This window comes from Loxodonta africana, chromosome Y (assembly GCF_030014295.1).
Source record: "Loxodonta africana isolate mLoxAfr1 chromosome Y, mLoxAfr1.hap2, whole genome shotgun sequence".
NCBI lineage: Eukaryota > Metazoa > Chordata > Mammalia > Proboscidea > Elephantidae > Loxodonta > Loxodonta africana.
Window position 1 is genome coordinate 25,526,228 of NC_087370.1, and position 12,351 is coordinate 25,538,578.

At 48.8% G+C, this 12,351-nt stretch overlaps 1 protein-coding gene and 1 long non-coding RNA gene across 7 annotated transcripts in view; one reads left to right on the forward strand and one right to left on the reverse strand.

Annotated features, from left to right (window-relative positions):
• Nucleotides 1-1,393: 1,393 nt before the first annotated feature.
• LOC135229076 (uncharacterized) lies at nt 1,394-2,171 on the forward strand (the record flags this gene model as incomplete). Its single annotated transcript, XM_064278872.1, is given in 2 exon segments — nt 1,394-1,821; nt 1,874-2,171. Coding segments are annotated over 2 exon segments (726 nt in total), but the record flags the coding sequence as incomplete, so codon positions are not given.
• A 678-nt stretch (nt 2,172-2,849) lies between these two features.
• Nucleotides 2,850-12,351, reverse strand: part of LOC135229056 (uncharacterized) — a 31,532-nt gene continuing 22,030 nt past the window's right edge. For 2 of the 6 annotated variants that reach the window (XR_010319869.1, XR_010319868.1), the window contains one exon: nt 2,851-4,597. This is a non-coding gene — a long non-coding RNA (uncharacterized LOC135229056). Of the gene's footprint in view, nt 4,598-12,351 lie in introns of all 6 variants that reach the window. The other 4 variants (XR_010319870.1, XR_010319871.1, XR_010319873.1 and 1 more) reach the window with 3 other exon arrangements.

Genomic DNA, 12,351 nt, shown 5'->3' on the forward strand with positions numbered 1-12,351 from the left:
CTGCTCTAGGCTCTTCTTTCTTGGTAGTATGAGGTCCTTCTCTCTGCTCACTTCTCTCTCTTATATCTCAAAATAGAGTGACTCAAGATAGAACCTTATCCTGTAGATTGAGTCCTGCCTCATTAACATACCTGCCTCTAATCCTGTCTCATTAACGTGACAGAGGTTAGGATTTACAACACATAGGTAATTACATCAGCTCGCAAAAAGGAGGACAACCACCCAATACTGGGAATCATGACCTAGCCAAGTTGACACCCATTTTGGGGGGGACACAATTCAATCCATGACAGCTACCCAGGGATCTAGTCCTTAAAGACAAGCATTATTATTTCCACCTTACAAATCAGGAAGTGGAGACACCAAGTCCCCCCAGGAAGGGGAAACCGTATACCTTCTCAGTGGGGTAAACATCTTTTCTATCTTCATTTACCTTCTCAGGGAACAGAGAGATGTTTTGTGTTTTCTTTAAAATAATTTTCCCAAAGGCTGCTTTGCATGTCGATGGCATGATCTTTTCCTTGGGGTACTGTTAGAATTGGAGACTGCTTTCCCACTCTGCTCTCTGAAATATTTGCAAAGCGAATTAAGACATGAGACAGTCACTCTTTTGGAAGAAGCAAGGGTCAGCCTAGGAGATAATTAATTTAGAAAAGTTCACAGAAAATGCTTTTAAATTTTTTAACAAAATGTCCCTTCCCTGGATGCACCTTAAAAAGAAGAAGAAAAAAAAAATTCCCTGCTATCTCCAGCCCTAATCCTTTGTTGTGGTGAAGTAGTAGAATTCTAAAATAGCCCACCAAAATACTTCCCTCTCATGTATATGGCCTGTATCATTCCCTCCCCTGCATGGAGACAGACATGTGAGGGTGATGGGAAATCGCTCCTGAGATTATATGGCAAAGGTGAAGACATTTTGCAGACGTGATTAAGGCCCCTAATCAGCTGATTTATAAAGAATGAAAAGGGAGATTACTCTGGGTGTGCCTGACCTAATCAGAGGAGCCCTTTAAAAAAAGATCTAGAGATCAGAGACAGAAGAAGCGAGAGCAATTTGAAGCAACAGAGACATCCTCTTTTCGGCATGGAAGAAGCAAACAGCCTTGCTGTGGAGAGAACACCATGGCAGAGAATAGACGGTGGCCTCTAAGAGCTGAGGCCTCAGTCCTCCAGTCACAAGAACCGCATTATTTCAACAACCAGTGAGCTTGGAAGAGGACCCTGAACCCACCCATCCATCCACCCATCCACCCACCCACCCATCCATTCGCCCACCCACCCATCCATTCACCCACCCATCCACCCATTCATCCACTCACCCACTCACTCACCCACCCATCCGCCCACCCATCCATCTATCCATCCACCATCCACCCATCTACCAACCCACCCATCTACCCACCCACCCATCCACCCATCCACCCATCCATCCACCCACCCACTTATCCATCCACACACACACATCCACCCACCCATCCATCCATCCACCCACACAACCACCCATCCTTCCACCCACCCACTCATCCACACACATCCACCTACCCACTCACCCACCCACCCACTCACTCATCCACCTATCCACCCATCCATCATCGACTGACCCATTCACCCATGTGCCCATCTATCCCTCCACTCATCCATCCACCCATCAACTCATCCATCCATCCATCCATCCATCCACCCACCCACCCATGCATCCACTCATCTATTCACCCATCCACCCAGCCATCCACCCAGCCATCCACCCAGCCATCCACCCACCCAGCCATCCACCCATCCACCCATCCATCCACCCATCCATCCGTCCATCCATCCACCCACCCACCCACCCACCCATACATCCATCCATCCACCCACCCATCCATCCACTTATCCACCCATTCATCCACCCACCCATCCATCCATCCGTTCACCCACCGACCCACCCATCCACCCATCCACCCACCCACCCATCCACCCATCCACCCACCCACCCACCCATCCACCCATCCATCCATCCATCCACCCACCCACTTATCCATCCACACACACACATCCACCCACCCATCCATCCATCCACCCACACAACCACCCATCCTTCCACCCATCCACTCATCCACACACATCCACCTACCCACTCACCCACCCACCCACTCACTCATCCACCTATCCACCCATCCATCATCGACTGACCCATTCACCCATGTGCCCATCTATCCCTCCACTCATCCATCCACCCATCAACTCATCCATCCATCCATCCATCCACCCACCCACCCATGCATCCACTCATCTATTCACCCATCCACCCAGCCATCCACCCAGCCATCCACCCAGCCATCCACCCACCCACCCATCCATCCATCCATCCATCCACCCACCCACCCACCCATCCATCCATCCACCCACCCATCCATCCACCTATCCACCCATTCATCCACCCACCCATCCATCCATTCGTTCACCCACCGACCCACCCATCCACCCATCCATTCGTCTATCCATCCGTCCATTCATCCGCCCACCCACCCACCCATCCACCCATCCACTCATCCAACCATCCATCCATCCATCCATCCATCCATCCATCCATCCATCCATCCATCCACCCACCCACCCACCCATCCATCCACCCACTCACCCACCCACCCATCCATCCATCCACCCACCCATCCATCCACCCATCCATCCACCTATCCACCCGTTCATCCACCCACCAACTCATCCACCCACCCATCCACCCATCCATTCGTCCATCCGTCCGTCTGTCCGTCCACCCACCCACCCTATCCATCCATGCAGCCACCCGCCCATCCGCCCACCCATCCATCCGTCCATCCGTCCGTCCACCCATCCACCCACCCATCCACCCCATCCGGCCAGCCACTCACCCATCCACCCACCCACACATCCATCTATCCATATGTCCGCCACACATCCATCCATCCTCTCACCCGCCCACCCATCCATCTATCCACCCACTCATCCATCCATCCATCCACCTACCACTCACCCAGCCATCCTTCTCTCCACCATCCATCCTCTCAAGCCTTTATTCAATACAAGCCCTATCCACCAGGTGGCACACCCCCCTCCCTAATGGCAGCTGCAGGAAGCTGCTATTTTAATCCTAGGGTCTTGCATCCAGGGTCAGTCACTTCAGCCTCAGTGCTCAGGAAAGACGTCAGCCCAGTGCTTCCCACGAACGTTACCCTTTGTATGAAATCTGCCCTAGGGAATCCATTCTCTCGTTAGAACTGTCTTTATTTATTCCAGAACTTTTAATGCAGTCTGTATTTTTCTAGTCCTAAAGAGGGAAGGTTGTCATGTTGCCTTTGAGATACCCACAGATGACTCAGGGAATGTGCTCTGTCCCCTGCCAGCACTGAGGGTGCACACGGGCTCGATTTTTGGAAAGGAAACTCAACAAGGCCCAATGCCCTTTTTTTAACGTGCACACACAGTCCCTTCAACTCAGCAGTTACATGGCTGGTAATTCATCCTATGGAGTGTTTCCTCACAGGTATATAAAGCATACATATGTGAACATAACACATGGATCGCACCAGGGCCTGGCAGGTGTATGTCGCACACCCAGAACAAGGAGAAAGACAGGCAGCAAGAGAGGGAAGCAATGCACAGAAATGCCTCCCCTTACGATGGGTACTGTGAAGGCCGTGTGCGCGGAGAGCATGGGGGAGTCCTAGGTGATGCAAACAGTTAACACGCTCGGCTGCTAGCCAAAAGGTTGCCAGTTCGAGTCCACCCAGAGGCGCGTTAGAAGAAAGGCCTGGTGATCTCCTTTCGAAAAATCAGCCACTGAAAACTCAATGGAGCACAGTTCTCCTCTGACACACACGGGGTCGCCATGAGTTGGGCTTGACTCAACGGCAATGGGTTTGGTTTTGGCATCCCTGGGTGGTGCAAACATTAAAGTGCTGGGCTGCTCACTGAAAGGTTGGAGGTTCGAGTCCACCCAGAGTTGTCTCCGAAGAAAGGCCTGGAGATCTATTTCTTGAAAAATCATCCATTGAAAAACCCTGTGGAGCACAGTTCTCCTCTGACATACACAGGGGCGCCATGAGTTGGAGTCGACAGCAAATGGTTTGGTTATTTGGATAGAGGATGGCTAGGGGAGGGGCAGGGTCTCTAGGAGGATCGGGAGGCAGCAGGAGGCAGGGATTGTTGGCGGGCAGTGTTGTCCCCTACGCCTAGCTGGGGAGCAGGAGTGAGGAGGGACTTGGTTGCTCGTTGCAACTCCTGCAGCAGGAAGCACGGACCCTCTCACCAGGTTCCCTAAGACGGTGGAGCCCTGGAGGGTCCAGCGGGTCTCTGAAGCTTGTCCCCAGCTCTCGGAATCCAGGTGGAGGCTGCGGTTGCAGCTCGCTGAGTTTAGGGCTATGTCATCTCCCACTTCCTCTTACCTCCACAGCCTGTCACGCAATGGCAGAAAGAATCACGAGCTTTCCTGGCGCTCCGGCCTGTTTTCTTTCTGGGGATCCTCCTCTCTGTGGTCAAAGACAGACTCTACCATCCACAGGATTTGTTTGTGCTTTCTAAAAACGGATTGAGGGTTTGCACCCTCCGGTGCTTTCTCCGTAATCTCTCAACAATATCCCTGTGAAAACAAAAAGCATATTAAGCCACTAATAGAAACTAAAGTTTGTATAATAAATGATCTTGCAAATCAGGGCAGTATTTCGAGTAGAGAGTCAAAACAGTTCCGAAGAAGAAGCACCCTTTACAGACTGTTATTCTCTAGCAGGTTTTTAGCTTCTTGCTGGTAAAACAATTTGTGGCCAGTAAATTTCCATATAGCATTGTCTTGAAGAAAAGTGAGAATTACCAATGGACCCGAAAACAGAGCTCTCGTCTGACCTGTGGGTTTTCTGCTAAAAGTGCACAAAGATAATTCTTTAAAAGAGCACAAGGCCTAACATAAAATGTTCTTTACTGCTTAATCTAGGCTGTTGCAGCCCTAGTGGCACAGCGGTTAAGTACTCAGCTGCTAACCAAAAGGTCAGAAGTTCGAGCCCACCAGCTGCTCCGCGGGAGAAAGACGTGGCAACCTGCTTCCGCAAAGATTACAGCCTTGGAAACCCTATGGGGCAGTTCTACTCTGTCCTACAGGGTCACTAGGAGTTGGAATCAACTCATTGTCAGTGCAGAGTTTTTTTTTTGGGGGGGTGGAGGGGGAGTTGTGTGTTTTAAATCTGTATCCAAAAGCACTTTCTGGCCAGCACTGGGATTTGTGCTTAGAGGAAACGGTGCTAGACTGAGCTCTGAGAGTCTTTGGGAGGAAGTATGTCGTTAGCTGAGGGTTTAGACGCATATGTGTTCTTTAGCTCTGAGCCTTTTTCCTGTCCTCCTTTCCTGTGTCCCCCACTGCACGGCCCAATAATCCCCGCTCAATCTCTTTTCAAAGGGAGAGTCAGAAATAAGCGGTTACACCACAAAGAAAAGGGCGTAGACCTGTTCCACTCTTTCTACCTCTGAGCAGGTGGAGACGGCGGCCAGAGAAGAATTACTCAGCACAACCGCCCACATTAAAAGGATCCTCAACAAACCTTCAGGCCATCCCCCCATTTTCAGATGGAGAAATACAGAAACACAAAGGGGTGTCCCCAAAGCTCACAAATATCGAAAAGCAAAACACAAACTCATTGCATTCAAATTGATTCCAACTCATCATGACCCTGTAGGACAGGATAGAACTGTCCCACAGGGTTTCCAAGGCTGTAATCTTTATGGAAGCAGGCGGCCACATCTTTCTCCCACAGAGCGACAGGGGGGTTCGAACCACCAGCCTTTTGGTTAGCAGCCAGGTGTTTTAACCACTGTGCCATCAGTCCTAAGTATCAAGTAGCCTTGGTGGTGCAACAGTTAAGCACTAGACTACTAACCGAGAACTTGGCGGTTCTAACCCACCCAGTGGTGGTGAGAAAGAAAGGCCTGGAGATCTGCTCCCGTAAGGATGACAGCCTAGAAAACCCTATAAGGCAGGTCTATTCTGTAACCCACGGGGTCACTGTGAGTTAGAATATGTTCCACAGCAGCTAATAACAACAACAGGAAAAAAAAAAAAAAATCAAGTAATCTGAGTGCTGAGATCTGAGACGCATCTGTGTCATCAAGACACTCCAGGCCAAAGGTGGAGGAGATGAAATGAAACTTAAAAGAACACAGCTGTGGCCCTCTTTCTTTCTCTCGCTTTTCATTCATTTATTTGAGTATGAATTGAGTCAAGGATGGGGGCAAACCATTCTGATTTTTCTGTTTAACCAAATATTAATCACAAAAAACACAAAGAAAGTGTCATGGTCATTAGTATCAGGCTTTGGAGTCCCTGGGGCATGCTAATGGTGAATGCACTCGGCTGCTAACCAAAAAGCTGGAGGTTCAGGTCCACCGAGAGGCACCTCAGAAGAAAGGCCTGGAGATCTACTTCCCAAAAAATCAGCCATTGAAAACCCTGTGGAGCGCAGTTCTACTCTGACACGCATGGGGATGCCATGAGTCTGCATCAAGCCCAGGGCAATGAATAACAACAAACAACAGTTTCCAGGAAGGAGACCCTGGCTGATGCAAATGGTTAATTGCTAACCAAATTTTGGTGGTTTGAGTCCACCCAGAGGTGCCTTGGAAGAAAGGCTTGGTGACCGACTTCTAAAAAATCAGCCACTGAAAACCCTGTGGAGCACAGTTCTACTCTGACACACACAGGGGCTCCTCGAGTCGGAGTTGACTCAACGGCAAGTGGAAAAAAACAAAAACAAAAAACACCACCACAATCAAGGTAAAGAACATTTCCATCACCGCGGAAACTGGCCTGGTAACCCTTTGTCATCAAGTCCTCCCCCTAACTCCAGTCCGTGGCAACCACTGCTGTGTTCTCCCTCTCTCCCTCTCTCTCTCTCTCTGAGTTATCTAGAGCTGCCGTAACAGAAATACCACAAGCGGATGGCTTTAACAAACAGACGTTTATTCTCTCGCAGTCTAGGAGGTTACAAGACCAAATTCAGGGCACCAGCTCCAGGAGAAGGCTTTCTCTGTTGGCTCTGGAGGAAGGTCCTTGTCATCAGTCTTTACCTAGTGTAGGAGCTTCTCAGTGCAGGGACCCCAGGTCCAAAAGACACACTCTTCTTCTGGCACTGCTTTCTTGGTGACATGAGGTCCCTCTCCTCTCTGCTGGCTTCTCTCTTTTAGATCTCAAAACAGATCGATTCAAGATACAACCTAATCTTGTAGATTGAGTCCTGCCTCATTAACATAACTGCCTCTAATCTTGCGTTATTAACGTCACAGAGGGTGGGGTTACAACACATAGAATAATCACACCATATGACGAAATGGTGGACAACTACATAATAATGGCAATCATGGCCTAGCCAAGCTGACACACATTTTGGGGGAACACAGTTCAATCTATAACCCTCTCTGTCTCTGTCTCTCTCTCTATCTGTTTGACTATCTTCAATGCTCACAAGAAGAGGGTATTTTCCTACGAAGCAATCCTATGAGAGACCCCCATCACTTTCCAGTAAATAGACCAGAGCGTAGAAAAGAAGGGGATGGTGGGGAAGAGAAAGCAACAATGATATACAATGAAAAAACAGGATTTCAAGAACTCCAGGACAATTTTACAGCAAGATTATCCAAAATCAAGCGGCATGGCTGGGGTAAACAGAATAATGCCCCCCCCCCCAAAAAAAGGTTCAGGTCCTAATCCCTGAAACCTGTGAATGTGTGACCTCACACGGCAATCATGAATTTATAGACGTGATTAGACTAAGGATTTCGAGATAAGGAGATTATCCTGGATTAGGCAGGGGGATGAATGTCATCACAAAGACCCTTATACGAGAGAGGCAGAAGGGCCAGAGTCGGAGATGGAGACAGAGAAGGTGCTGGAGGACTGGCTTTGAAGATGCAGGAAGGGGCCGTGAGACAAGAAATGTGGGTGGCCTCTAGAAGCTGGAGAAGTCAAGGAAGCAGATCTCCCCTGGACACCCTGGAAGACACATAGCCCTGCTGATGCCCTGGCTTTAGCCCAGTGAGATTGATTTTGGACTTCTGGTCTCCAGGAACATAAGCTAATGCATCTCTGTTGCTTTAAATCACTAGCTTTGTGGTAATGGTTCAGCAACCATTGGAAACTCATCAAATATCAAACTCTGATTTTTCATTTATTTGCTTTTCCTCCCTGCAGATTTCCAAGGTGTCTGGTTCTTATTCACTCACTCACCCATCCACATACCCATACACCTACCCACCCATCCATCCATCCACTCTTCTATCCATCCACTCATCCATTCGTCTACCCACCCACCCATCCACCCATCCATCTACCCACCCTACCACCCATCCATCCACCCACGCACCCACCCAACCATCTATCCACCCACCCATCCATCTACCCACCCACACACTATGGCAAACTGACAGGTGTTGGGATAGCAAGTTAAATACAAATTCAGGGTACTGAACACTTGGGTGGCCCAGGTATTATTACTGATATTTATTTTTAAACATTGTTTCTGCCTTTCCCATTTCTAGAAGACGATAGAAAACTAAACCTACAGTTATCATACTTAAAGCTCAACTCCGAATCATGGACATCCCACATGTGCCAGAGTAGAACTGTGCTCCATAGGGTTTTCAAAGGCTGATCTTTCAGAAGAGGATCACCGGGCCTTTCTTCCAAGGCACCCTTGCATAGACTTGAACCTCTAACCTTTTGGTTAGCAGGCAAGTGTGTTATATTTGCACCACCGATGCAGGAATTCTGTCTAACATACAGTGGTACATTTAGCAGGTAACTGGGGATTGTGAGGACAAGTGAGAGAAGAGTTGGCTTTGAGCAAACAAAGATTCTTGGAGTATGAAGCTGTGGTTGGAGGTACATTTGGGATGATGGACAGGAGCCACCCTGTCACTGGGGATGGCTTGAGAAAAGTTGCAAGTAAAGAGGATCTATGCGCCGCCCCACTGATGAGAAGACTACAAGAAGAAAATAGCCTCCACAGGAAAGGAGAGAGGCTACGGCTGAGCCTCATCGGTGACAACCAGTGAAGTTGATGCTACGTAATTTGGTGCAAAATTTCGTTGAAAACGCTGCCCTTTGAGAAAATGCTGATTACTTTGATGCTGATTACAGGAAATGATTAAATGTTGACTTGAAAGTGAGAAGGACATCACGCTTGGTAAAGCAGCGAGTCAGCAAAAAATAAGAAAACCACTCAACGAGATGGATTGGCACAGTGGCTGCAACAGTGCCCTCGAGCATATCAATGATTGTGAGCATGGCGCAGGACCGGGCAGTGTTTCGTTCTGTTGTACGTGGGGTGACTATGAGTCGGAAAGGATCTGATGGCACGTAAAAACACCACGTGATATTTTAAGGCGCTATGTCACTGGGGAGAACGGCATTATTTCCTATGTGAAGAGTAGAAAAGAAGATGTTGTAGAGATCAGGTAACAGCAGCCCCAGAGAGAGAATGAGATAAGACTGAGACACAGAATTTGCTCTCATCCTTGAGAGGACAAAGTCCTCAAGTTGCTCATGAGGCACGTGGACTTCCCTTTTCTTGCTGGCATAATCAGGGGCTAAGTCAGGAAAGCATGTAAGGTGCTGGTCCAGGATGAGCGAAGCCGGGAGGGAGCATCATCTGGAGAGCAGACAGTGCCAGGACGTGTCAGCTTGGAGGTTCCCGTGACAGGAGATAGCTGAGGAAGCCTCAGGACAGTGGTCGCAAATGGGAGGTCTCCAAGGAGAAAGACCTGCCACAGGGAGGTTCACAAGCAGGGCCCAGTCCTGGGAGGTCATGAGGAAAGTACTGGCCCTGAGGTACTAGAGTGCAACACCAGTAACTGGGTGTTGAGGGGCAGGATGTTAAAGTATTGAGGATCCCAACGAGCAGGTAACTGAATTGTGGTCCAGTATCAGAGCACTGACCGCTTTTGTCCTCTCCATCCAACCATCTACCCACCCAGTTACCCACCTACACATATATCCATCCACTCGTTAATATGCCAACCAATCCACCCATCATCCATCCATCATCCATCCACTCAACAATCAATCCATCCATCCCCCATCCATCCATCCATCCATCCATCCATCCATCCATCCATCCATCCATCCACCCACTACCCACCCACCCACCCTTCCATCCATCAATCCATCCATCCATCCATCCATCCACCCACCCATCCATCCATCCATGCATCCGTCCATGCGTCCATGCATCCTTGCACCCATGCGTCCATCCGTCCGCCCGCCCGCCTGCCCATCTACCCACCCATCCATCCATCCACCTGTCCCTCCATCTAGCAAATGAAAAGGCAGCCTATTTTTCATCCTAATTACCATTACAAAGCTTTCATGGAGCCTGTAAAATAAAAGATGAGGGAGTGGAGTCTAACCTTCTCTTCACAAGGGGGAAGGAGAATCAAGATCAACAGCCCAAGGCTGATTCCTATGGGGCAGAGGTCAGACATGCCTCCTCTCTCCACCATCTTTACCAATTCTGACACTACCTGTCTTTCCCACAGGCACTCTCTACTTCTCTGCTGGGTTCAATAATTCACTGCCATGGCCACACAGAGCTCACAGACTACACTTAAAACGATTATGGGGTTTATTTGGAATGTAACAGATTAAAATTCAGGTTCAGGAACTCTCAGGATACAGTTCTTGTATCACGACAGCCTCTTTTCAGCTATGCTGGCAAGCACATCTCTCTGGCCCTAGGCCTCTGTCCTGCTCAGGCAAGTGTTACAAAGCTCTTTTAGTCACTGCCAATAAGTCCCCAGAGGCACCCCAGGTACTCAGCTTTCTCAATCCATGTGCCAGGAAGCCCACTTCATGATCTCCTGCCAGTCTGTCCTGCCACCGCTTCTCACCTTCTTCAGGGTTACACCTCTCTCTCTCTCTCTTTCTCTGTCTCCTGGTTCCAGGAGTTTCTCGGTGCAGAGATCCCGAGTTCAAAGGATGCGAGCTCTCCACTCCTAGTTCTTCTTCCTTGATGGGGTTGGAATTCTCTTTCCTGCCTCTGGCAGGTGGAGGGGGGGCTCATTTCAAGCCCATTTGGATGGCAAAACTGACCAATCCCTTTGGTGGACCACAATTACCCTATCACACAGCCCTGCCCAGTCATTTGGGTGGGAGTTACAAGACCACGGCTAGATCCATCGCACTGCAGAGCCCCAAGCAACCACAAAGGCAGAGCACCTGAGACGAGAAACTGTGAAGAAGGGTGCTGTTTGCGGCCTGCACGCTCCATGCCAGGCACTGCCCTCACTATGTTATCCATCCTAACAGCCCCGAGAGGTAGGAACATGGAGTTCATCTCACTGGCATGAAAGTTGAAACACACCTGGTTAGTGACTTCTCTCAGGCACACCCTGTTTGTGGAGGATGGGGTCCCTTTCCATCAGCTGTGCTTTCTTCCAAGCCAGGTCCTGCCCAAATCCTTCCTTTGCCTCTATAGGTAAGAACACTTGAGTGTTTGTCCTTTTAGGAAATCAGAGTAGGGCTGGGATTATGGTGAGCCAGTGAGGCACTAGCCTCGAGAACAAAATTTAAGGGCACTGTCTTAGTTGTCTTGAGAGCTCGGCTGCTAACCAAAAGGGTGGCAATTCAAGTCCACCGGCCACTCCTTGGAAACCCTATGGGGCAGTTCTACGGTGTCCTATATATAGGGCTGCTATGAGCTGGAATCAACTCGACGGCAACGGTTTTGTTTTTGTTTTGGTCTTAGTTACCTAGTGCTGACGTAACAGAACGCACAAGTGGGTGGCTTTAATAAACAGAAGTTAATTTGCTCGCAGTTCAGGAGACTTGGAGAACAAATTCAGGACGCTGGCTCTAGGGGATGGTTCTCTCTGTCAGCTCTGGGGAAGGATCCTTGCCTCTTTTCAGCTTGTGTTCCTTGACTCCTTGGGGGTCTTCACGTGAGACAGCATCTCTATTCCCCTATCTCTACTTGCTTAATCTGCTTCTTTTATATCTCAAAAGAGATTGACTCAAGACACAGCCCACACTAATATTCCTTCGTTAACATAAGAAAACACACTCCCAAATGGAATCATAACCACAGGTGTAGGGGTTAGGATTTACAACAAATATTTTAGGATGACACAATTCAGTCCATGACAGGCACCAAAAACTCAGTCATCAGGTGAACAATATTTTATAATATGCAATATCTTCACATCACAACAAACGAAAAAAACTATGATGAACAAAATACCAAAACTTTAAATAAAAAGAAGATCTGTGCAGAGCTGTGCTGAGCCCTATTGGAGCACGAAGCAAAAGAAAAAATGTGCAACCCTCTCTATGCATGTTCTTACGTATTTTTAACAGTA